This window comes from Lycium ferocissimum, chromosome 3 (genome assembly GCF_029784015.1).
Source record: "Lycium ferocissimum isolate CSIRO_LF1 chromosome 3, AGI_CSIRO_Lferr_CH_V1, whole genome shotgun sequence".
In the NCBI taxonomy this organism is placed as follows: Eukaryota; Viridiplantae; Streptophyta; class Magnoliopsida; order Solanales; family Solanaceae; genus Lycium; species Lycium ferocissimum.
This window is the reverse complement of record NC_081344.1, coordinates 9,751,517-9,778,504: the sequence shown is the minus strand read 5'-3', so window position 1 is coordinate 9,778,504 and position 26,988 is coordinate 9,751,517. Positions and strand designations below refer to the sequence as shown.

Genomic DNA, 26,988 nt, shown 5'->3' with positions numbered 1-26,988 from the left:
AATAAGGTAGTTATTATTCATAAATAAGTCTTAGAGGTAGCTATGACAAGTAAATTTTCCTTGAATGACAGTATAGAACACTAGGCTTTTCTTCTTTTTCTATATTTCATTTGCTGTTCAGTTTTAAATCTAGTGGTGATTGTGAGATAGAGGTCAATGCTATGATAGGAATTCATGCTAATGATAGATAGGCCTAAATCCTGTGTTGCTTGGAGGATTCGCCATGGTATGATGACATTTTCGGAGGATCCAAGCAACATAAGTTAAATCTGATACATCAACCATCTACTCAATATCCTAGCATTGATTCGAAATGATTATACCAGCTGAGACTTAAGTAGTATAGAATTTTTTCAGCAACGTGCCTGAGGTACCTCTCTGCTGCCTATGTATCCCATGAAACAAACAAAAGGAAACAATCCAAATGAAAGATATTATCAGTACATACTGAATATCGATGGACGTCACACCAAGACTAAGTAGGGGACTGGTGTCTGTTCTTCATCCCCTAATTATCTATTTTCCATATCCATTTATCACAATCATTCATCACATGATATGCAAAAAAGAATTTTATTTTGACTAAGGTCTTTAATCAAAATGCATCAAATTATCCACGCATTTTCAGACAAGGAATTAAGATTCGCTTGAGAAACTGAAATGACGCCTACATTATTCCCCTTATTATGGCAGACTTTGGGTTCAAAGTGATACTTTGGGAACATCTGAGACTAGCTAGGCACGAGATTTGTGAGATCCTTTTAACTGTGAGACGATTACCACTAGCTTCCACCATCACCAGCTTCAGACTCGTCACCATCACTAGCTTCTTTTGTTCGTGGAAACAGAGATTGTTAAAGGACAGAGATGAACAGCTTAGTAAGTACAATTACTTGAAAGATTAGTGAGTACACTGATGATTTATTTTTGTAATGGGAAATATTTGGGCAAGTAAAAGAAAGTTGCTTAACTATCTGACTGTTACTATTTACAAGTGAAAAGGAAAAGATAGCTGTATTAATGTATCACAAGTATAGTGAGTTATGCAGCGGCACAAGACAAACCCTCAAATTAAAGATCTTCTGTATCGCTTTATTGAAGATCATCTTTCACCTCAGCTTTTCTGATTGTTTTTTCTACAAATAGCAATTCCAGACTTGGCGTACTCACAGATTCCAGGACAAATATCTTCATTTCAGGGCAGCGACAAATCTGCACTTTGCTAAGAAATGGAAATTCTAAAAGATGCGTAGTCAGAAAAAAGTGCCTGAGATTCGGTATCTTGATAAGCTCAGGTACTCCAACGGGGAAATAAAGGCTCATTAGTCATTTTTTCTCGTATTCCTCTTTTGTGATCTTTTCTTCAATTGATGAAAGTATCTTATCTTTAGTATTCGGAGATTCAGAACCCCTTGGGCCACTGATGAGGACATCAAGTTTCTCAAATTGCCAACCCACTTATCTCCAATTTTTCATGTGTGCTGAAGAAGCCAGTTGGAAGTTGGTAAGAGCATAAAGCAGTTATGCTGCAGCATTATCGAGTTTTAACTGTTCTAGGTTGGGACAAGAAAACCGAAAATTTTGAAGGCCTTGCATTTTTATAAGGAATGAAAACTCAATATATCTTCAATTACAAATAGGAAAAAACAAAACCATATCTTATCCTGTAACATGAAGTAAATAACTAAAACACGAAAGGATGGAATTAGAACTAACATGATTTTCAAAATTTTAATTCTTAAAAACACTGCAATTACAAACTTAAAAGAACAAGTTCTATGATACTTCGTAGCAGACACATACCTTTTCATCAAAAAGAGGATTTGCGTCCGTGGAAGAGCTGCTTTTGTTGGGTGTAGGCCAGTAATTCTCAAACTGAGGTAAGTCGATGAAGTGCGTGATTTGTAACTGAGGGAATTCAATGCTCTCAACAATGTCATTACAAAAGTGAGTGAGGCATTTCAGAAATTCAAGGTGCATCTCATATAAATTGGGGAACTTGATTACTTGGACCATCTTCCCTTCCGGTTCGATATATGTCCTCCGAGAGATTTCCTCATCATCAGGGAAAGCTATTGTCAGGTCTTCAAGTTTTGACGAACTCCCAGAGAAGGACAGACGAAAGAGGTACTGTAGCCTATCACACTCTCTAACGTCCAGTCTTTCGAGTTTGGAAACAGAATACCATTCTGACAGCAGATCCGCAATAAATGCGTCAATGAGAACAGATCCTTTATAACAAGCCGTCCAAGTTTCACAAAGAACACTCTGCTTCTTCCTCATTCCAAAACCCTAACATAATTAAATTGGTCAATTTTCCTATCTCCGCTGGCAGCACCTTCAAATGAGAATCTCTAATGCTGAGAATTTCTACGGTGGCAAGTTCACCAATGTCGGATATGTCATTTAACCTTAATTTAATCAGAAATGGCATCCTCAGATTTGACAGCAACCTGACCGGTGCTAGAAAAAGCAGAATGGGCTACCCATATCTGGTCCCCTCAGACTAAAGACATTGAGTTTACTCATTCCAACAAAAAAGTCATCCTGTAATTTGAATGGCTTTTAAGAGTGTTAACATTAGAAACTCAATCTTGGGAAAAATATTGCTTTAATACGAAGCTCATCAAATCGTTTTGCTACCACTGAAATGTGAGTGTATTGTTCGTAAGCAGTTATTCTTGGAAGCTCTTCAGAGTTTACATCATGACTAACCATAAAGACATGCCTGCCCACAGACGCAATTGATATAGCCACGTCATGAACCACATCATGCATTTTGACATAATCTTCGAGGGAGCCTTCGGATAACAAGAAACGAGCTTTGAATGCTTCTAACAGATGACACACCCTTTTTCTTGCTTCTTCTAAATTTTCAATTTCTGAAAAGATGCCAAGCCCCATTCCATATCTAAGTAATTCTTTAGGACAAAATATTACTATCTTCCTCGAACAAGGAACAAAGCAACAAGAGGTACCTAGCATCATCACCTTCCAAGCAATTATAGCTTAGCTTCAGAGATAGATAAACTTTTGTGTGCACTCCTGGGATATTTTTTGATGCAGATCTTTGTAATTGTTTAAGGGCATCCTCCCATGAAGTCTTGCTTTTACACTTTATCGCTCCTGCAATCGTAATAATTGCAAGCGCCAATCCTTTGCATTCTTTCGCTACATCTTTTGCTGTGTAAGAAAGATTGTTAAACGAATTAGAAGCTTTCTGCCTAAAAAGATTCCATGTCTCATTTTCAGATAAGGTTCCAACTTCCATGATCTTTTGAGCCTCCATTGTTTCATAAACATTTGGAGACGCGTTGTCAATGTCACTTTGCACCGATAGTTGTGGTTGCGATCCCAGTTAATTCCTAGTCTCTTTAGATCAAAAGCCTCCCAAACATCATCCAGGATTACAAAGACGACATGGTCCTGACCCGTTAACCTTGACCGCAGCTAATATCCACGACTCCACAAATTGTCCCCTTCTAATCTCAAACCCATTCCTCCGGCGATCTCAACCTGAATTCTTTTCAAGCCTGGTTTCTAAGTGACAGTTGCTATGACAACCTCATCGAACAAGCTTTCTTGTTTCATCCTTTGTCAGATTTTCTCAACCAGTGTTGTCTTTCCAACACCTTCCATACCACATATCCCAATTATAATAACACTATCATCTCTCAAAGCTTCCATGACCTCTTCCTCTTTCAATTTTCTGGATTCAAACTCCTAGTCATTATTAGTAGGTATAGCTTCAATTTTGATTGCAGGTGGTGCAGGATAGGAGACAGCATAATCTTTTCCTTCAGTTTGAATATCGATCACATCCGGTTCAATCTCTTAGCTCTCCTGCTCAGCAAGTATCGCGACTTCAAGTTTGGACACCAACCATAGAAGCAACCCCTTTCAACCTCAATTCCACCTCGCATTACACCTGCCACATCTGCAGTAGTATTAAAATAGTTAACCAAGCTTCAACTTTGGGTGAAATGACTTTTAAGTTGCTCCTGGCACCTCCACTTCAAGTTTGTAAAGTCTGTAGCAAGCAAACATAAGGCTCAAAGTTTGTGACTGTAAAATTACATAAATTTTTAACTTCTTGTGAATTGTAATATGCATGAAAACTTGTTTGTAAATATTTGATCTAGAATAGTTATTGGTATCTCCGAAGTAGAAAGCAAAAAAATTAGGTCAAGTTGGGTGGCTTAGGTAATGACTCATTTAATGATTCAACCCATTTTGACTAGCGTAAGTTCACCCAAACCGTCCTTTTTCCACCCCTAAAGGGTACTAATATAGCGGTTCTATTTCGTATGGAATCTTAATTTCATGTGTATCAAGATTCCCTTTTAGTAGCTTGTTTAACTTGCAATTTACAAATAAGAAATCTCGCCAAATAACAAATAATCAATCACATCAACATAATTAGTCGTCAGGGTGTAACTAGAAACATTCTTAACAACTTCAAGGCTCGGAACTGCCTTCAGGGTACAGTTTGCAGCACAACATATTTTCATAATGCAAAAAAAAAAAAAAAAAAAAGGTGTGGGCCAAGTGGATGGGGTAACACAATCAGTATTCAGGTAAGCAATAAAAACGGAGCGGCCAGATGCCCAGGCTTCAAAAAAGTTGAGATGTTTCTTGCTACCTGAAGTTATAAGGCTTGTGCAAGAAAGCAAGCTTTTGGTGTATCCGACACAAACACGTCCGTATTTTTAGAGTCTGAGCAATATAGCAAGTGCGAAAATCCACTAAAAATTTCAACAAACATTAAATTCTGAATCCAATTTCAAAAGTACAATGAGTTAAGCCCGAACGTTAAAAATTGAACTCATACGGTTTTAAATCCTCTATCAGCCTCTCTGGTTATACAAATAGCAAAAGATCCTCTCTTCTACCAATCAACCATCATTACACTGTATATAGCATTAGATGTATCACTTAGTCACACTATGACATCAAATGCATCAAGAAATTGCAACTCTCATTAAGTTGAGGAAATGTTTATTACTTGATCAAAACAAAAAGTTGAGGAAATGTAAAAGGGAACTAGACATAAACTAAGGAAAAATGATATTAAGTAGCTTATCTTCCCCATTTCCAGTCTATACCAGTTGTTTGTGACCATCCCAGATGCTTCGCGGTCAGGTGTATGAGATACCGTATTTACCACCTTAGTAGCAAGTCATCTTGCCTCGTGCTTTTTGTCGACATGATATAGCTCTAATTGGCTACTATATGAAATGTCTCACAGCTGTCAATTTGCAGGGTCATGCGAGACGTGCAACCCAATGGACGAGAAAAATCCAGACCACAAAACGTTTGCTTTGACTACTCTCAGAAAAATTCCAGGCCATATAAGTTTTCTTTGATGACTCTTCTTAGCTTATTAACATCAAACAAGTTGGGTATTCACCTATAGTAATATCTCAACATCACTTCAATCCAGGTGCCCAATGATAAATGAATAGTGGACTTCTCAAAATTACCGGCTGCTCTTGAGCTGAGTTTGCTCGGATCCTCCAAAAATGTTGTTGCATCCGTGTTGGATCCTAGAAAATGCATTATAGGATCCAACACGGGTGCGTCTAAGTATCCTGTAATTGAATGGAAGAACTTGTCTTATCCCAATAGGTAAGCAATGTATAAATACATTACATTGGGCGCTAATTAAGAAAAATAAAATAAAGAAGGATTCCCATAAATCTGATACCTAAATACAGAGGCGGATTCAGGATAACGAAAGGATGGGTGCACTAATATGAAAAGGCAGATCTAGAATTTACATTAATTTGACGTGATTAACCTTTAGGTTCTTACCATTAACTCATTACACTTTTGAAATTATGGGTTCAAATTTAAATTGCTTTACAATTTTAGTGATTTTCATATAAATATCTTACTCCGCGTCGAAACCCGATAATGTTGGGATCAGTTGAACCGGTTGACAATATGTTACATCGTCCACTGCTACTAGTTTTAATATAGACATTTGATTTAATTACATAAAATTTTATGGTGTTAGTAGAATAGAGATTTTCAGTCAAACTTGGGATTTTCAAAGCATAAATCGAACAAATAAAGAAGGAAAAAGAAAAAAATATTCCCTGGGTCAATTCTAGAAAAAGAAAGAAAAAAATAACAAGACATGCATGGAATTTGAACCGTCAATTTCACTTGGAGAGGTGCACCCACTATTTATTGCACCATAGAACACTTTGAGATTGGGTTATACATATATATTGAAGTAATTTTGTATAAATATGACATTTCTATATATGATCTAGGGAGAGGAGCATGGGTTCACGTGAACCCATAGTCTCTGCCTAAATATGGCTATGTAGATTACTAAGAATAAAGTCTATATACATTTGTAACATACCCCAAACTTGTTTCTCAGAAGAACTGACCTTCAACTGTCTTAATAAGATTTGTTCAGCCTCACAGTTAATCCAAAAGTTGAAGGCATAAAGCTAAGAACTCTGTCCACCGTAGCGCCTCTGCCTTTGCTGAAAGGAACATAAAGCCTCCAAAAATTCGGCTTCTCCAAAATCAGGCCATTGTGAAAGAGAAAAGAAGAGTTCAGAGTAGGCCAACTGCCAGAGTAAGAAATTGCTAAGTCTTAGCTCCCCACTAGTCCTTATAAGTAAATCAGGACATGGGAAATCAATACAGTTTGTTTGTAATTCCTGCTCTACTAGGAGACTATTAATGTCTTGTGGTTCGATAATGCCATTCTTCACTTTTTGACCAATGGTTTGACAAGCTTGTACAACATCATACTGTCCACTATAGTTAACTGCAAGAACAAGGTGAAGTCGAGAATTTCCCTCAGTAGTCTTTGAAGCTTTATCTATTAAGTCCTGCAATGACTTGGGGAGCTTGCTGGAGTCTCCAATAATAGACATTCGAATCCCTGCTCTGTAGAAATCCAATAAAGAATATAAGGGAACTCTTAGACTATGCAGAGTCAATCATAATACCACAAAGGAAAAGCTCTAAGAAGAAAAAGAGGAGAGGTAATGAAATATGTATATTTTGACAGTAGAGCAAATCAGATTTGGTACCAATGAAATTGCAGTTATAAACATAATGAGATTAAGGCAAAGTTGTCAGTCAACCAGTCTAGCAGGTTAAGCATTCATCTTGACGGTAATTTCAGCTAATTAATGATCTTACCAAAGCAATTGCACTAATAAAAGTCAGTTTTCAATCAGCCAGTCTTAACATGTTAAGTATTCGTCTCGACAACTAATTAATGATCTTAAAAAAGCAATAATATTGGGCTTTTGGCTACTTGTGACTTGTGAGATAATACTGCAAATTGTAGTATAGCACACAACAAGAACTAGTAAAGCCATAGCCTCATAAATCAAGCTTTGTGTACTACGTGGTCATTTGGTTCACGGACTAGTTATATGATACTATTATAATGCAATGATGTTATGCATTGGAATAATAATGTAGGGTTTGTTATGCGGTGCAAAGTAATTTGGAGATTGTTTTGTCGGAATTGTCTGCTTTAAGAGCATTTTCGTCTCAAAACATTTTTATCTTGCTAATACATTTTGATTGGTCCACGTTCTATCACGCATAAAATAAAAGAACCATGCATTGTGAGTAGAACTTTATACCGGAAGCAAATGTATTAGTTATGCAAGATTTCAACTAGGAATCAAGAGTTTTATGTTGCGAACCGAACGTTGTATGAGTTATAATGGAGGAATGTCTATTGGGATTAGTTCCCGTTACGCGTCATAGGATAGCATTAACAAACACATTGTTCGCGAGTGTTGACAAAAGACAACCTCAATTCAATATAAAAAAATACTACGAACATTTAGAGAACAGAGGTGAATTCAGGGTTTCAAGTTTATGAGTTCTGACGTCACAACTCTTTTGCTAACTAGGTTCGAGATAGATTATATATATATATATATATATATATATATATATATATATATATATATATATATTAAGTGGATTTCTTAACACAAGTAGAAGATTTGGGTCCGCCAAACACGTATAAAAGTTGGGTAAATCCTCCCCTGTTAGAGAAACATAATTAAGTACGTTGATCAAGTGATAGGAAGTTTACCTGGCAAACTCTTCAAGTTCATTTTTCAGTCCTCTTTCGAACAAGCCCATCAAATAATCAACTTCCGTCTATAACATAATCAACACAAAAGGAAAAAAGATCAACAACAGCTAACACAAAAACCCAATATCACTAAGGGTGTGTTTAGTATGAAGGAAAATGTTTTCCCAGAAAATGTTTTCTTGGAAAACAAGTGGTTTCTTAATTAATTGGTACCTATTTGGCCATGAGAATTTTTCACTTTTTCCAGAAATTTTTTACTTTATTTGAAAATCAGCGTTTAACCATGAAAATTCCAAATACAATTGGAAAACACTTGTTTTCACTATCAGTCAGTATTATCAAAAGCGAAAAGCGCAAAAAAGCTCTAAGGTCAGCTGGGGCTTTAAGCGCAAAGCGCAAATAATGTGTGAGCTTTAATGAAAAAAGATGCAATGGTGCAAAATACAAATATATATATGTTTAGTCCAAGACTAATAATAATAAGCATGAATAACAAATATGTGGAAAAATAAATTGTAAAAACATTACAATAAAGTGAAATATTAATTATCTAGTGTCACCTCTTCGAGAGAGGCTCATTAACAAGGAAAAGTATGTCTTATAGCTTTGATGATGACACTGAAGCGCATATAAAGCGAGGCAAAGCGCTCAACATATTTTGAGCCTCGCTTCACGGTAGTACATCCAAACAACCAAATATTATTTGCCAAAATTATAACCAAACACAACTCCAACTTCAAAATTTGAAATAAACTGAAAAAACAATTGGTTTTCATGGCCAAACACCTACTTATTTTCTAGTGGTTGTTAAGTAAGCAAGAAAATGTTATCCCGAGTGTATTTATATATAATCTAGCAAATATACTATGGGACCGGATGGGATGCGGAGTGGAGTCATTGGGTAGGGAGGACACAATGAACTTAAATGTCACTTACGTAACTTGTTTTCCCTACAGGGAAGTCATATTTTTCAAAATTTTTTGACCTAGGAAAATTGAAAAACGTACCTAACACATCCCAACTCAACATTTAAAAAAGGGAACTTAGAGAGACGTTACTTTAGGACGGGACCAATTCTCGGCGGAAAAGGCAAAGACAGTAAGAGCATTAATTCCCCATTTACAACACAACTCAACAAGTTTCCTAAGTGATCGAATACCCGCTTCATAACCTAATGCAACTGGCAATCCTTTCATTCTTGCCCACCTTCTATTCCCATCCATTATAACTGCCACGTGTTTCGGCATTAATTCTCTATTAAGTTCTGGAGGCAACGATACTTCCTCACTGTCAGTCTTGCTAATTGCCGCGGCGTTTTGGGCAGAGGCATTAATATGTAAGGGTCTTTTTGTTGTTAAATTAGGGGAGATTAGAGGGTTAGTTACTATTATTGGTTTTGGTTGTTGGGAGTTAATTAATCGGGTGGGTGAAAGGAAGATTTGTTGGAGTTGAAGTGACAAGGCCATGTTTGTGAAGGCAAAAAAGGGTTATTTCTCGCAAAGTTTTAGACTTGGAGTTTGGAGGGAGATGATGATATCTAAACTTGGGAACGGCTTCCCTCCATTTAAATATGCTACAGGGTTAAGATTTAATTTGATTTATTGTGGTTAACTTTTATTAACGAAAAATAGCAACCAAAAAAAAAAAAAAAAAAAATTTAAAATCGCTGTCACAACATCATGCCCTGACGCAAATCATCTAAAAAGGCATGATTTGAGATTCCAAATCATAATTTCAAATCTTTTAAACGGAAAAAGGCCAAAATACCCCTGTACTATTGAAAAGGGCCAAATATACCCCTCGTTATACTTTGGGTCTAAATTTACCCTTGTCGTTATACTATTAGTTCAAATATACCCCTCCTCCGTTAAAGTTATCCACCTTGGACATTCTATCCTACATGGCAATGATATTGATGATATATTTGAATCAATAGTATAATGGCAAGAATATATTTGGACCCAAAGTATAACGAGGGGTATATTTGGTCCTTTTTCAATAGTACAGGGGTATATTTGGCCCTTTTCCGTTTTTTAAATGTAAAAGTTGAGCCATAAGTTTATATTTTGTAAAAATAGATCCATAAGTTGGTAGATTTATTTACCAATCATGTTTACCAACCATTTATATCAAATATGAAAGAATCTACAAGTTGGTAGTATATTTATAACAAATTTACTCTTACCAATCATGTGAGAGGATTATAATAAAGAATAATTACACTACAACTCATGTTCAATTTTCCGTTTTATTAAACTAAAGTTTAATCAATTAATGTTGTATTTTTTTAGAAAGGTCTTCTAGTAGTGTATTAATTTTGTTATGAACTATGACTTGTGCATTTGATAAGATTGTATAAGAATTGGGAAAGTTTTGATAGTTTTCACAACTTGTGGGATTTTTATAGCTATAAGAAAAAATACAACTTAAGATCCAAACAGAACTCCAACTTCAAATCATGTCCAAACGGCTCCTTCAAACTCTTACAGGAAACTAAAAATTCATTTCATTGATCGCGTTATTTTCTGTTAGTTATTTTATCGATTGTTTATTTTAATAAATAATGTAGTAATTATTTTCAATTTTAAAACTATTAAATTCCTTTTTATGGCACATGAATTATTTATTCAAACTCAAAATAAGAAGAAGAAAAAAAAAGTCTCTTCTTAAATAAATGTAATCACCCGATGATTTGACTTAGCACAAATTTTATTTAGACACCTAAACTTAGTTGACCATTTACACTACCCAAAATTTATACTTTCTGCGTCACATAATAAGTATCATCTTAATCAAAAAAAATTATCCCATAATAAGTGTCACTTTAGGAAATCAAGACATAAATTAACTAGTTTTTTTTAACTTTATCCTTAGACAAAAAGTGGCAAGTCTCTGTATTCAAGACAAAAAGTCACATACTAACTTGGTCTTGTTGGATTCTCAATGTTAAAAGGATTAGTTAAGCATGCTCTAACCAAAAAGGAAAAATAATTTATTTTTAGGGAAAACGGTCAAATATATCTCTCTACTTTAGTTTATTGGCTAACTTTGCCATTCGTTAGCCAAAGTAGCCAAATATACCCCTCCCGTTACAAGTTAGGGCTAGGGATAAGGCACCATTACCCCCCTGAACTATACCCGAATTTGCTACGACACACCTTACCTTTCCCTGGGCCCTATTACCCCCCTAAACTTATTTAAAACGGAATAATTACCTCCCTAAACGCGATGTGGCAAGAGAGTGTGTTTCACTCTCTTTGAGAGAGTGAAAACATAAAAAAGGGGAAAAATTAATTTTTTTTTCTTAAAAATCTGCATTTTCTTAAAATTTGAACATAAATCTAGTCTTCCACATTTAGTTTTAAAAAAAAGGGTTTTCCACATGTTAAGAAAATAATTAATTTTTTCAAAATTTTATAAAAATTCGTTTTTTTTCACATTTTGGCAAGAAAAACACTTTTCCGATTTTATTTGAAAAATAAAAGTGTCCTAAGAAAATGAAATCATGAAAATCAAGATTTTTTAAGACATTTTAAAAAAATAATCAAGTTTTCCATATTTTTAACAAATCCATTTTTCCATATTTAAAAAAAAAAAATCATTTTTCAGTTTTTTTTTCTTTTTCAAAAACGGGTTTTTAAAAAAAAAACAAATTTTCAATTTTTTTTTTTAAAAAGGGTTTTAAAAATCCTTTTTTTAAAAGAAAATTCAGTTTTTTAATCCATGTTTTTAGTTTTTTTTTTTTTAAATGGGTTTAAAAAAAATCAAATTTTCAAATTAAAAAAAAAGACGGGTTTTAAAACTCATTTTTTTTAATTAAAAATTCGGCTTTTTTATTTTTATTTTAAAAAAAATTGACACGTAAGCCGAAAAATTAAAAAAAAAAAGAAAAAACAAATAAATACGCACAAGCGCAGAGAGTGTATGTCACTCTCCCATACGAGTGGGCATCACTTTTAGGGGGTAATTATTCCGTTTTAAATAAGTTTGGAGTAAGTGACTCTTGGGAAAGCATGAAGGTGTGTCGAAGAAATTCGAAAGTATAGTTCGGGAGGCAAGGTGCGCTTTATCCTTGGGCTAAATATACCCCTACCGTTAGCAAAGTTTTAAAAATACCCCTCATTTCTAACATATTTTCACATAAACAAGTCTAGTCATTGGAATTGGATGCCGTGGACGTCACAAGACATTTAACTTATTTTATGTGGTGCTTACGTGTAATTTTTTTAAAAACAATCTGAAAAATTAAATTTTCTAAAAACAAATCTGTTAAAAATGACTTTTATTAAAAATCTGATTTTATTTTTATTTTTTTGAAACTTTGCTAACGGTAGGGGTATATTAGGCCCCAATTGTAACGGGAGGGGTATATTTGACTACTTTAGCTAATGAAGGGCAAAGTTAGTCAATAAACTAAAATAGAGGGGTATATTTAACCCTTTTTCCTTATTTTTATTATATAAGGGTAGTTTCACATTGTATTATTAATTTTTTAATATGTGTGTTTTTTTATTAAAGTGACACTTATACGGAAAGGAGGGAGTACTAGTTAGGCACTTTTAAGGGTGGCAAGATGTTCACTCTCTTGGGGTGGTTATATCTCTCTCCCTCTCTTTTCATTTTTTGGCAGTGTTCTTTTTTCTTTCTCTAGCCATGTGAACCTTCCTGTCTCAACTAGTTAATAAAAAAACTTTTCAAGGGTTAGAAGGAAATTAAATCTGGGTCTAAAATAATTTCGTGGAACTCCATTTTTTGATTGTGCATAATTTTAAAGAGCAAAAACAAGGGGTGTGATGGAGAAGATGCACAGAGTGAGGAAAGAATTCGGTTAATCATGTGAAAGGAATTGGGGAAGGAGGTATGAAGAAGACAATGTGAAAGAGGAAGATTTTTTTTTCTTATTCAATTTTTTTTTTCTTTTTTATGTTTTTTTCTTTCTGATGTGTTCTTTTTATTTGGTGTAAATTAAGTTTTTTTGAGAATGCCATTCTTGTTTTGTTTAGTAGATACATTCTAGAATAGTTTTTCCTTTTTCTTTTGTTCTTAAAATTCATTGTTTAACAATTATTTTGGGCACAAATGACACATGTCCTCATTTGATTCGACACTTTAACACTCGCGAGTGTAATACACACACTTTATATTTTTGGCTGATTATAAAAAAAAGAGTCTAATTGGTACTAATTTGGGGTAGTCTAATGATAAATAAGAACACCCATAAATTTAGATATCTAAATTAAAAAATGTGTGGACGCTGATTTTTTTTTTTTTTTTTGAGTTTTTGGTATTCCAGAATACGATTTCAAATTGTATTCTAATTCATGTCATACAAACGCCCGATTAGGAAAAAGTGAAAAAAATTTCCGGAATAAAGTGAATAATTCTTATGGCCAAACGGGGGCTAAGGGTCTCTATATGTATTCAACCTTCTTTTTGTGTTTTTTCATTAATTAATCAATAATGGGGATAACTTAATCTTAATAATAGAGAATAAATCAAAATAAATCTCATTCTTTAGAGTTCACACGAGCACATGCCAATAAATAATAATCTAAATATGTATTGGAGCAGAGCCGCTCATCTAAGGACTTGCTGATAAGAAACTCTTGGCTGTGAGAAACTCTTGGCTATAGGGTCTGATTTTTTAACCACATTTTTCTCACGATTTTATACATAGCTCTTTGATTTTTTATGTACGAAAAGTCCATTAACAATAATGTAATCTACAAATTGACAAGCTTGTCGGTTATTTAGACTTCATTTTCTTTATTATGTACCAGTTACCTCATTTTTACTCTTTTTTAAATTATTGTATTCATGAATATATCCTTTTATGCTGCCCAATTTGTTTAAATATCCTTAATAGTTTATTGATCAAGCTTCTAAAATTACTATTTTATTTTGAATTTTTTTTTTACTTGGCAAAAAGTTAGCTTGTATTTGGCCATAAAAGACTTTTGAGAAAGACGTTAGTGTTTTGTTTTTAAAAAGTGCTTCTAAGCATATTTTTCAAAAGTGCTTTTCAAAAAACTTTTGGGCAAAAGTTATTTTTACCAAAAACCTGCTACTCCCCAAAAGACTTATTTTCTAGGCTTACAAACACCACACTTTTTTTAAAAGTAGCACTTATTAAAAATAATAAGTACTTTTGGGGAACAATAAGCTTGGCCAAACAAGCTATAAATCTCATAAACAATGATGAAGACGCAAAATTTTAAGAAAATAACAATTTTGATCCCTGAATTATAGTGTTTTTTATTTATAAATGATTTTAGATTATATATGATTTTGCAACTACTATCTTTTTGAAATTTTCTCTGAGAAAAGCTTGCAATTTCTTCGTAATCAATAATTTCGAAACTTTTGAAACTTCTATCATTTTTCATGGTGAATTGCTTTTACCGTCTTCATAGCTAACTGGAGCTAAATTAACTTTATATAATTTAGTATCAAGTTTGATGTGGGGAAGTGTTTTAGTTGTATATTAATGAGAAGTATTTCTTTTCTATTAATTAGTGAAAAAAAGACACAAAGATTGAAAAATATAATGTCGTGTGCATTTTCAAATTCATTATCTTGGCATATAATTCCGTTATGGCTTTTTTCTTTTTCAGGAAGCAGTTTTATGTTATCTTTTAAGTAATTATCTCAAACACAAATTTTACTATAATTTATCTGGGTTTTAAAATTTTGGTACACATTGACAAGGCACTAAGCGTAACGTGTGCGCTTTAATAACTAGTTCATAGATAAAAACAAATTCGAAGGTGCTGGAAAAAGAAGGTGACAAAATTTGTATGAAGCTCTTATATTGACAAATCAAACAAATGCGTTAATGGAAGTGTCGGTCTATTGCTTTCAGAACAATAGGAAGTAATCACAATTGCTTTCAACCAAGTTGCTGTTGCAAGAAGAAAACCTCACAAGTCGCAACTACCTGGAAAAAACAGGGGATTTCTACACAACGTGTGGCTGAAAAAAAAAAAAAAGGGTAGATAAAACAAAATTTGGGAACCCACTTTCTCCAAACCATCCGATTTGAAGTTTTGAACTCCATAAGCAGTGTATTATCAAATTCTCAAATTCTAGCCACCGGATAAAACACTTCACCACCTATGATTGGTTCACGGAAAATCGAAAAATCGAATCAACGTATTAAAAAAAACCAACACTTTTTCGGTTTGGTTTTTAACCAATATATATATATATATATATATATATATATATATATATATATATATATATATATATTTCTATTATATATAAGTGTGGTGGGTGGACGAACACATGCATTGACTGCTTGTACCAAAAGCTTTATAAATTGTAAACGCAATGAATGTTTGTATCAAAATGTCACGTCCTTAGTCTTCAACTAAGCGACACTTGACAACCTGCTCACAATCTGCCTGGTTGCTTCTCGATCGTTTATACCAAGTCGGCCAGATTACTTATATTTAGGATCGCTAAAGAATGGTAGATAAGCAAGACAGAGAAATTTGCTAAGGAAGCTTTGTATTAGGAGAGAACTTGAATTGTTTTGCTTGATGGCTTTTACAAATGGATGCCCCTCTATTTATACTACCCATCTAGGGACTAGTATGCCAATAATAATTAATGTATAAGTCCCTATATATTTACAAAGAAGTCCCTTTTCTAGAATTATCCACTAATCCCTTCTCTAGAATTATCCACTAGGCTAGAATATTCTAAGGTCTTCCTAAGGAATCTTCTAGCAAGTCCATAAATATCTAGACCAGCTCCATAGCTCTAGAATCATCCAACACATGCTAGACTTTTTTCCATGTAAGCATCCACATGGCAAAAATAGCTCCAAATGGCACCTAGGTGGCATGATGACGTGGCAGGTCATCACACTCTCCCCCACCCGATGTTGCGACGACCGCGGCGCGTTTGCGGCTATAAACATAAACTCGAATCTTGTCTTTAAATTGCCACAAGTCTTATAACGCTCCCACGTGTGGCCTCTTGGGTGGTTGCCCTTCCGGTGGACGAGGAACATGGCGGTGGCTCGCGCCTTGTCTTCGTACGGCTGTCCGTAATGACAGCCTCGATTTCCCGATCATGAGAGACGGTGATGGTAATCGGCTGTCAACTTCCAATGACCTCGGTTGGACTGTTCCTGGTCTTCGTCGGTATGGTTTCGAGCACGCTAGCATGGAAGACGTGACGAATCTTAAGATGAGGCGTGCACCCAATCTCAGGCGAATCTTGCCCGCTTGGCAGCCATCTGGCGACCCCTCATACTTCCGTACCAAGTTAAGTGCGCGCACATCCGTAGTGTCTTAAAGCAGCTCGGATTAAACTTCGCCCAAAACTATGTCCCCAACCTTATAATATGTGGACGACGTTTGTGATGGGCCAGCAAATTTCTTTATCTTCTTTGTCGCTTTGTCCAAAAGTAGGGATTTAGCAAGGTCAAGTCGCTCGCCGAACCGGCAGCCATATGGTAAGCCCCCAAACTCTTCCCCGAATCTTTGTCAGTGAACGTGCAGTTTGTGGTTGTTGGCTCGTGGCTGGGCTCAAATGGTTCGCCTGGACTGACTCACCATTAGTACATAGGAGAATTGAGCTAGTCCCCGCAGCCTTGCCCATCTCTTTTGATGTGCGCTCACATAATGCCTCAAATAACACTCCAATAAGTATTGACCAGCTTCGTTGCCCATCCGTCCGTGGGGTGGAAACCTAGTGAAAAAGTGCCCGTGCCAAGTATGTCGAACAACTCCCTCCAAAAGTTCCCTGAAGCGGGGTCTCGATCCACTAATGATATGCCTTGGTAGGCCCCAATATTTCACCACGTTCTTGAAGAATAGTTTGGCGGCTTCCTAGCCGTACATCCGTGAAGTTGGGCATGAAAGTGGCATATTTCGAAAATCTATCCACGACCACCATGATAGGTTAACGGTCGGACTTCGGTGAGCCAGTGATAAAGTCATAATCACGCTCTCCCCTATGGACGCTCCGCTATCGGGGGTAAAGGCTCCAAAAGTCCTCCGGGGGGGCGCTTTGCTCAACCTTGTCTTGTTGGCACACAAGACAAGTCTTCACATAACACTCTATGTCCTCACGCATGCGCGACCAATAGTAGACCGACTCAATCAAGGCTCTCGTGCAGCATTTACCTGCGGCCCACAAGGTGTCGTGGCTCTCCTTCATAATACGCCGCCTAATATCTCTAAACTTCAGCACGTAGACCCTCCGACCTATGGTGAGCAATAGATCATCTTCCACCCAAAAGCATTACGTCTTCCCCTGGGTGGCTAACTCCACAGCCGCTTCGTTGGGATCGTCGTTCGTGTTGCATGCCTTCCTTTATAGCCTCTCGTATATCCCAACTTACGAAGGCACGGCGATGGCTCGGGCCTTTCTACTCAAGGCATCGGCTATAACGTTACCCTTGCCCGGCTTATACTCCAGCACATAGTCGAACTCAGCCAAGAAATCTTGGCACCTAGACTGTTTCGGTGTGAGCTTCTTCTGTGTCTGAAAGCATCTAGTGGCCATATCGTCAGTCTTGACCACAAACTTTGACCCTAGCAAATAATATCTCCATGTGCGAAGACAATGCACGCAGGGTCATCTCCTTCTCAGCCGTGTAACGCCGCTCCATATCATTCAACTTACGGCTCTCGAAAGTTATGGGATGCCTATCTTGCATCAGGACACCCCCAATGGAAAATTCAGAAGCATCTGTCTGCACTTCGAACATTTTGCTAAAGTCGGCAGCTAGAACCGATCCTTCTATCACGCCGCTTAAGTGTCTTCAAACGCCTTTTGGCTGGCCTCCGTCCAACCTGACGTTTTTGTTTTCTCTTAACAACTCGGTCAAGGGTGCTTCCTTGCACGAATAGCCACCGATAAAACGCGGTAGTAGTTAACAAGGCCAAGGAAGGATCTCAACTTTGCCACCAGAGGTGCCTCCATTCGGATAGTCTGTACCTAGCCTCATCCAAAGGTGGCTCGTCATCGCTAATGACATGGCCCAAGAAGTGCGCTGATTTCTGTGCAAACTCACACTTTTCCCTCTTCGATGTATAGCTCGTTCTCTCGCAAGACTTGGAAAACCTTTCGTAAGTGTTCCATGTGCTCCCCCAAGCGTTGTCAGATGACTATATCATCCCCAGACTACACGAACCGATCCGGGGGGGACGCAAAAGATCTCATTCATGAGAGTGCACAATGTAGCGGGTGCATTGGTTAAGCCGAAGGGCATCACCAACCACTCAAAGGCTCCGTACCTCATCACACAGGCTATCTTCAGGTCGTCCCCTTCTGCAATCCGAACCTGATAGTAACCCTTGCGAAGATCCACCTTGGTAAAGTACTTGGCTTGTCCAAGTCTATCAAATAAGTCGGCAATGAGCGGGATCGGGTACTTGTTCTTCACTGTAGCCTTATTAAGTGCCCGGTAGTCTATACATAAGCGCAATGATCTATCCTTCTTCTTTTGAAACAACACCGGTGCACCTAAGGGTGCCTTCGATGGTCAAATGTGGCCGACATCGAGTAACTCCTTTAGTTGTTTCCAAGCTCCTCCAACTCGTGCGGTGCTATGCGATAAGCGGGCAACGCAGTGGCTTTAGCCCCGGCTCTAACTCAATCTTATGATCCACCTCACGTCTAGGAGGCAAGCGCTTAGGTAGCTCATCGGGCATGACATCTTTGTTCTCCTCGAGCAACTTCTCTATGCAAGGCGGCAGTGTCTCCTGGGGACCCTTGTATTCTTCCAAACTCTCAATGGTTGCCATGAATGTCGGCTCTCCTTTCTTAAGACCTTTGATTAGCTGTATAGCTGAAAGTTATGTTTGTCCCTTTGCATGCGACATAGTCACTGTAGGCACCATACAAGCTCCTTTTCTCTCCAAGACCAAGAGGCGTTTGAGATAGGGGTCGATCATCTCGTGACAATGCCTAAAGAACTCTTGCCCGTAACAATGTCAAAGATATCCATAGTAGTGGCGGTAAAATTTGTCGTACCTTTCCAATCGCCCAATTTGACACCAACGCCATTAGCTACACCATGAGCATTTTTTGGCTTAGCATTCACGGTCTTGACGAGGGCGTTAATTGGAGCAAGCTTCAACTCTAGTCTATTCGCAGTAGCCTCGATCAAAGTGTAGTCGCTCCGGTGTCCACTGATGCACGGCGCAGCTTGTTGTTTATGGTGAGATCTACGTATTGATTTTATTCTCGTCGGGTTAGATAGGTTACTTCTTGACAACCGCCACATATGTTTATCATACCTATTTGTGCGGTGCCGAACTCTCTCCTGCGTCGCTCCCTTTCGTTCACGGACCATTGCACGGGAGGCCTTCAAGCCGGGGCAATTCTGAAGCCGTGTGGTCCTCCACATATGTAGCATCCCTTTTTCTTGATCTGCGTCTTCTTCTCAGCATAGCCCTGACGACCACTTGACTTTTTGTCGTCGAACTTGTTGGCATTTTGAGTCCTGGAGTAATGTTGTTGAGACTCCTTCTTCTTACCACGGTCTCCCTCACATTTGGCATTGCCACCCATTCACTCATTACCTTTTCCTTTGTCGCGTTTGTCTTGCTTGAAATTCATCAAAGACTCGGCCTCCACTATGGCTTGGTCTATATCCTCGACTTGCCGCGTTGTAACTGCGCAGTCGAGTTCGCAACCCGTCCGTGTGAAATAACAAGTCATCGCTTGTGAGGTTGGAATTTGGAAGATAAGGGTGGTGAACTCCTTGACATGGTCGCTAATGCTCCCTGTCTATTTCAACTATCTAAGTTTGCGCCTTGCCTCGTACAAGACATTATTTTGGAAGATTGTCGCTTGAACTCATTCTTGAACTGATCCCACGTGTTGATTGTGCATAGACCTCTTTCGAAAGATCGCCGACCTTTCTTCTCCACCATAAGCCGGCGCCTCTCGTTAGTAGAACAACACAACGGTGTTGATCTTGGCCTCATCGTCCCTCACTTTGCCATGCCTGAAATAGTTCTCCAAGTGCTAAAGAAAATTTTCCACCTCTTGTGCATCACGAACCCCTTTGAACACTGGAGGCTTGGGAGCCTCGATCTTAGCCTTCCTCGTCACGACAACATTGTTGGCTGCCTCGGTGACACCAATGTTGACCTGCTCTTCAAGTGCCACTATCTTTTCCTTCATGGCATCGATAGTACTCAACGCCTCCATGAGTCTGCACTCTAAGGCAGTGATGGTTTGCTTTACCTCAATCTCAGCCTGCATACGCCCCTCCGAATCATTTCGGATGCTTTTAATTTCTTGAAGAATATGCCTCTCAAGGATGCTAAGGGTGCCCTCCACCTTGCCCAAACGTTGGTCAAATATGTCGATGGCGTCCATCCCCACATTAACCTTCATAACCCACTCTTTACCCAGCGAAGTGTCCTCGGACAGGACCTCCACGTCATTCTCGCTCGCCTTAGTGGTAGATGGTTCTTAGGATGTAAGCCCTTCATTTGACACAACCTCTGATGGCACCTCTTGGCTTTGGTTGGCGGCAATCCTCTTTTTGTTATGACGTCTTTCTTGCTAGATCACTTGGCATGACGTTGGCTTGGGTTTTGCGGCGATTGATTTCTCCGTCGTTTGTCATTCCTTAGTCGTAACCTTCGCTCTGATACTACGTTATCTCGTCCTTAGTCTTCAACTAAGCGGCACTTGACAACTTGCTCACGATCTTGCACAACTTGTTCATGATCTTGCTATGCCAAGTCAGCCTAGATTACTATACTTAGGATCGCTAAGAGAATGGTAGATAAGCAAGACAAGAGAAATTTGCTAAGGAAGCTTTGTATTAGAGAGAACTTGAATTGTTTTGCTTGATGGCTTTTACAAATGGATGCCCCTCTATTTATATTACTCACCTAGGGACTAGTATGCAAATAATAATTAATGTATAAGTCCCTACATATTATCCACTAGTCCCTTTCTAGAATTATCCACTAGGCTAGAATATTCTAAGGTCTTCCTAAGGAATCTTTTAGCAAGTCCATAAATATCTAGACCATCTCCATAGCTCTAGAATCATCCAACACATGCTAGACTTTTTTTCCATGTAAGCATCCACATGGCAAAAATAGCTCCAAATGCTTTAGGTGGCATGATGACGTGGCGAGTCATCACAAAAAGCTATACAACTTGTACACTTTAACCAACTACTTTTTTATCCCACGTGGACATATGTCATAGTACTTTAATATTTATTCCCTTTCATTTATAGACGTATGCATTTCAATTTTAATTCTTCGACACATTCATTTCCTCCGTGCACTTTTACTTGTTCACTTTTGACTTTTCACGTTCTTGCTGAATATTTATTCTCTTCTTATGTATAGACATATGCAGTTCAATTTTAATTCTCCTACACATATTTATTTCCTTGGTGCACTTTTACTTGTTCACTTTTGACTTTTCACGTTCTTGCTGAAGATTTATTCTCTTCTCATGGTATGCACTTCAATTTTAATTCTCCGACACAAATTTATTTCCTCCGTGCACTTTTACTTGTTCACTTTTGACTTTTCACGTTCTTTAAGAATTAATAAATGAATTACTCCCTCCGTCCCATATTACTTGGCCACATTACTTGACTTTCACGTTCTTTAAGAATTAATAAATGAAGTACTCCCTTGGTCCCATATTACTTGGCCACATTACTATACTTGACTTTTCACGTTCTTTAAGAATTAATAAATGAATTACTCCCTCCGTCCCATAATACTTGGCCACATTACTAAAAATATATGTATATTTTTCTATTCTATATTTTTCTTACTATTATATATAAACGCCCAAGGTGGACGAACACAAAGAACAATAAGTCGTACAAAAAGCAACCGAAATTGTACTCTGCCTGGTGACTAACATGTGTACATTTTTTAAGTTGAACATTAATTTTACCTCTTATGTGTTTACTTTTTAAGTCCCCACGGATCTGCAGTGTCTGAATTATCCTTTCATTTCCTTCATTTGGCATATACTCCCTCTGTCTCAATTTAAGTGTCTAAGTTTGACTAGACATGAAGTTTAAGAAATAAGATAGACTTTTGAATCTTGTGGTTCTAAATTAAAAATGTGTATAATATAATAAAATATCCTTTTAATCTTGTGATTATAAACTTGACATGCAGGATATTTGAATTGTTAACTTACTAAATATAAAAAGAGGCGGACATAACCAAAATAAGACAAATTTTAACAGCAATTGAGAAATTAAGGGGAAAAATAAGAGGAAAAGAAAAAAAAATATAGACACTTACTAAGGAGAACCGTAGTATCCTTTGCAAAATATATAAACCATAAAGTTTAACTAAAGTGAGTAACCAAATTAATCATGTTGGGCCCCGTGCATCGCACGGGCATAGTTTTCTAGTACATATATACAGTCAGACCTCTCTATAACGGCACCCGCATATAACAACACCTCTCTATAACAGCCAAGTTTTTTCGGAACCGATTTTTTATGTCTTATTTTACTTCTCTATAACAAACTTTTCACCTATAACAAGAACAACCAACTTTATAACAAAGACGCTCTTTGTAAAATTACCCCTCATATAACGATTGCCTATCTTCTTTTTTTTGTAATATAATAATTAATCATCTTTATAAAAATAGAATATCTATGATTACCAATAATAAGTGTATAGATTTTGACCAAATATTTGATCATTTAATACATTATTTATGCCAAAAAATATCATATGAATATATATATTTTCATCATTAAGTTCGTTGTACAAAGTGTGATTAAGCTTAGAATTTGACAATTAAAAATGAAAAATTAGATTTTATGCATCTTTTTTGCCTATAACAGCGAAGTATTATTTAAATGTCAATGCTGTTATAGGTGTATAACGGTCATTCTCTATAACAGCTGAAAAATTTTGGACCCAACGATGCTGTTATACAGAGGTTTGACTATATACTGTTAGTTCATAATCTAGGTGTTTGTCTTTATAGTAATCCAATTATTTACCTTTATTTTCTAGTTTGATTTGAAGCCTTTATTTGATAATTCTAAGAAACATTTCATGTTCAAAATAACTTGTCCTTGAATCCTTTAATTATCCATCATAATTTACTATCATCAAAATATATTGATAAATGACAACTCTTAATTTTTTACAAAAAAAAAAAAATTCATGATAAGAAGTTCTATTAATTCAGTTCGCTGAAATAGCTAAATTCTTGAACAATGCATATCGAGTAGGCTGCATATTTAACTTGATTACATGTATAATTTCTTCTGCTCTTACAGAGTAATTGATTAGGTAGTGTTATGTTGGATCCAATATGTGCTTGAAAATATATTGTCATATATTTAAAAAGAAAAGTCAAAAATGTTGAATTAATCGAAAAAAACAACAAAAATCAAAGCGATAAAAAATCCATTTAATTGACTAGGTTTGATTCCAATATTTGAAAAATCGACTTAATAGGTTTAGTTTCCTTTTAGAGGAAAACCGTTCCAAACCCAACCATCTTTAAAGTGTATATATCATTACATGTATCACTTGCTCAATCTATGACATCAAATGCATCACAGTGGCATCAGGTAATTGCAACTTTCAGCAAGTAAAGGAAATAAGACATAAACTAAGAGAAGATGATATGAAGTAGCTTCTCTTCCCTTGTTTGTGACTATCAGAGATGCTTCGCGTTTAGGTGTCTGAGATACCATATTTACTACCTTAGTAGCAAGTCATCTTGCTTCATGCGCTTGTTGGAGACAAGAGAGAGCTCAAATTGGCCACTAGATGCAATGTCTCAGGGATATGTTGCTCGGATTCTTCAAAAATGTTGACGGGTGTGTGCCTAATTCTCCAAAAGTAGTGCATTTTTTGGAGGATGGGTGCGACAATATTTTTGGAGAGTCCGAATAACATAGTTCACGGCTGTCCATTTTGCAGGATCATGAGAGACGTGTAACCCAATGGATGAGAAAGATCCAGACCAGAAAGGTTTTCTTTGACTACTCTCAGAAAAATCCAGGGCATAAAAGCATTCTTTAACTACTCTCCTTAGCTAATTCACATGAAACTAGCTAGGTGGGTATTCTCATGAACCTATAGTAATACCTCAACATCACTTCAGTCGTGGTAACCAAAACCAATGATAATAAATAGTGGACTTTCCAAAAAGTACCGGCTGCTCTCAAGCTATGTTTGCTCGGATCCTCCAAAATGCCTTTGCACCCGTGCTGGATCCTCCAAAAAAGATCCGAGCAACATAGCTCTTAAGTACCTGAAACTTGTTTCTCATAAGAACCGACCTTCAACGATCTCCATAAGGCTTTTCAGCCTCACAGTTAAATCAGAAATTTCATGGCATAAAGCTTAGGAACTCTGTCCACCGTAGCGCCTCTGCCTTTGCTGAAATGAACATAAAGCCTCCAAAAATTCAGCTTCTCCAAAATCAGGCCAATGTGAATGTGAAAAGAACAGTTCAGCGTAGGCCAACTGCCAGAGTAAGAAATTGCTAAGTCTTAGCTCCCCACTAGTCCTTATAAGTAAATCAGGACATGGGAAATCGATACAGTTCGTTTGTAACTCCTGCTCCACTAGCAACCTATTAATGTCTTCGGGTTCAATAATGCCATCCTTCGCTTTCTGAGCAATGGTTTGACAAGCTTGTACAACATCATGTTGTCCACTATAGTTAAGTGCAAGAACGAGGTGAAGTCGTGAATTTCCCTCAGTAGTCTTTACAGTTTTATCTATTAAGTCCTGCAATGATTTGGGGAGCTTACTGGAGTCACCAATTATAGATATTCGAATCCCAGCTCTGTAGAAATCCAAGAAAGCAGAGTCATTCATATCAATCATAATACTTCAAAGTCAAAGCAATAAGAAGAAAACGAGGAGAGGTTATGCAAATATGTATGTTTTGGCAGTGAAATCAGAATTGGTACCAATGAAATTGCAAGCTATAAACATAACGACCATCTTAAGTCAAAGTTGTCTATTAATCAGTCATAACACGTTAAGCTCATCTCGATAGTAATTTCAGTTAATTAATGATCTTAATAAAGCAATTTCACTAATACAAGTTCCAGTTTTTGATCAACCAGTGTTAACCTGTTAAGCATCGTCTTGACGGTAATTTCAAACTAATTAATGATGTTAGCAAAGCAATAATACTGAGATTTTGGCTATTTGTGACTTGTGAGGCAATACTACAAAATTGTAGTATAGCACTCAACAAGAATTACTAAAGCCATAGCCTTATAAACCATGCTTTGTGTACTAAGTGGTCGTTTGGTTGATGTACTAGTTTTATAATACTTTGATGATACTATGACGTTATGCAATGGAATAATAATATAGGGATTGTTATGCGGTGTTTTTTTGTTGTCATGTCAAAAAGGAGTGTTCCTCATTGGTTTGCAAAATATTTCCTTTTTGTAAAGTTACTTTACACCTGTTAATTATTTAGTAATTTGTTTTGTCTTACATTTAGAGTCAAACTAACCGTTATAGGCTTTATGAAAGATTAAGCTTTACACTTTAAATGGTCAAACTAGTCGTAGCCGACAATTATTCGTTTGAGCAACACCTATGTATACACGGTATTTTGAAGAACTGAATACGAATTTCCCTAATTCCTTCCTTTTCCTCCTATTTCTTCTAAGCTGAGTTTTCTTTGTTAAGATTTTGTAGTTTCTGTTTTTACTTGATAACTGGACGAGCTTATTGAATACTAGATATATGCCTAATGACATATAGAATGTATGAGCGAAATATTCTTAAGAACAGTGTCCCACACGCCTCAAGCTAAATACCATTCTCCATATTACTTTATTTCTAACAATTACTACAAACATTTAGAGAAACAGAAGTATGTTGGTGAACTAATAGCGGGATTACCTCGCAAAATCTTCGAGTTCATTTTTCAGTCCTCTTTCGAACAAGCCCATCAGAAGATCAACTTCCACCTATAACACAAAAGGAAAAAGATCAACAATGACAAACACAAACAAAACCCAATATCACTAACCCATTAACTTAAAAGAAGGAACTCATAGACTTTACTTTAGGACGTGACCAATTCTCAGAAGAAAAAGCAAACACAGTAAGAACACTAATTCCCCAATTGCCACACAGCTCAAGAAGTTTCCTAACAGCTCTTATACCCGCTTCATATCCTAATGCAACTGGCAACCCTCTCATCTTAGCCCACCTTCTATTCCCATCCATTATAACTGCAACATGTTTGGGCATTAATTCTCGCCTTAGTGGTGCAGGCAACAACACTTCCTTAGCCTCACTAGTAATGTTGCTAATGGCGGCGTTGACAGGTGGATGAATAGACGGTTTTGTTGTTACATTAAGGGAGATTAGAGGGTTACTTATTATTGGTTTTGGTTGGGAGCTAATTAGTCGTGTGGGGGAAAGGAAGATTTGACTTTGTTGGAGCTGAAGTAAGAACACCATTTTCTGTGAAAGGCCAAAAGGTGTCTTTTTCTAGGAACTTTTTCAAGATTTGGAGTTTGGAGGGAGATGATTTTTTTAAGACTTGTATCGCTGATAACAAACGAACGGCTGTGAGAAACTCTTTGGTTATGTAGTGTCGGTTTCTTTTTTCCCCACATTTTTCTGGCGGTTTAATACCTAACTCTAGGGTGTGTAAAGATCGGATTAATTGAACCGAAAAAAATGTTATTCGTTCTTGGTATTGAGTTATTGGATTAACGTATTTTAAACGGTTTTGTGAATTTTCTTATTTGACTATCGGTTCGATTTCCGGTTTTTAGGTTTTAGTTAAAGGTTAAACCGATAGCCCAATAAGATCATACTAAAATTACAGTTTTATCCTTATTTATATAATACTAGCTTTAGATTTTAAATAGAAATCTTATTTTCTAAATTCTTACTTTCGTT

At 36.7% G+C, this 26,988-nt stretch overlaps 2 protein-coding genes and 1 pseudogene across 2 annotated transcripts; all 3 read right to left on the bottom strand.

The window, feature by feature from the left end:
• Positions 1–452: 452 nt before the first annotated feature.
• Positions 453–5,559, bottom strand: LOC132048668 (probable disease resistance protein At1g61300; annotated as a pseudogene).
• A 606-nt stretch (positions 5,560–6,165) lies between these two features.
• Positions 6,166–9,631, bottom strand: LOC132049638 (cis-prenyltransferase 4, chloroplastic-like). The gene is made up of 3 exons (XM_059440510.1): positions 9,154–9,631; positions 8,093–8,160; positions 6,166–6,915 (listed from the first exon to the last, which is right to left on the bottom strand). The coding sequence occupies exons 1-3, from the start codon at positions 9,559–9,561 to the stop codon at positions 6,468–6,470; spliced, it is 924 nt and encodes a 307-aa protein (XP_059296493.1). The 5' UTR covers positions 9,562–9,631; the 3' UTR covers positions 6,166–6,467.
• A 14,556-nt stretch (positions 9,632–24,187) lies between these two features.
• On the bottom strand, positions 24,188–26,648 carry LOC132049637 (cis-prenyltransferase 4, chloroplastic-like). The gene is made up of 3 exons (XM_059440509.1): positions 26,140–26,648; positions 25,975–26,042; positions 24,188–24,892 (listed from the first exon to the last, which is right to left on the bottom strand). The coding sequence occupies exons 1-3, from the start codon at positions 26,539–26,541 to the stop codon at positions 24,445–24,447; spliced, it is 918 nt and encodes a 305-aa protein (XP_059296492.1). The 5' UTR covers positions 26,542–26,648; the 3' UTR covers positions 24,188–24,444.
• Positions 26,649–26,988: the final 340 nt, after the last annotated feature.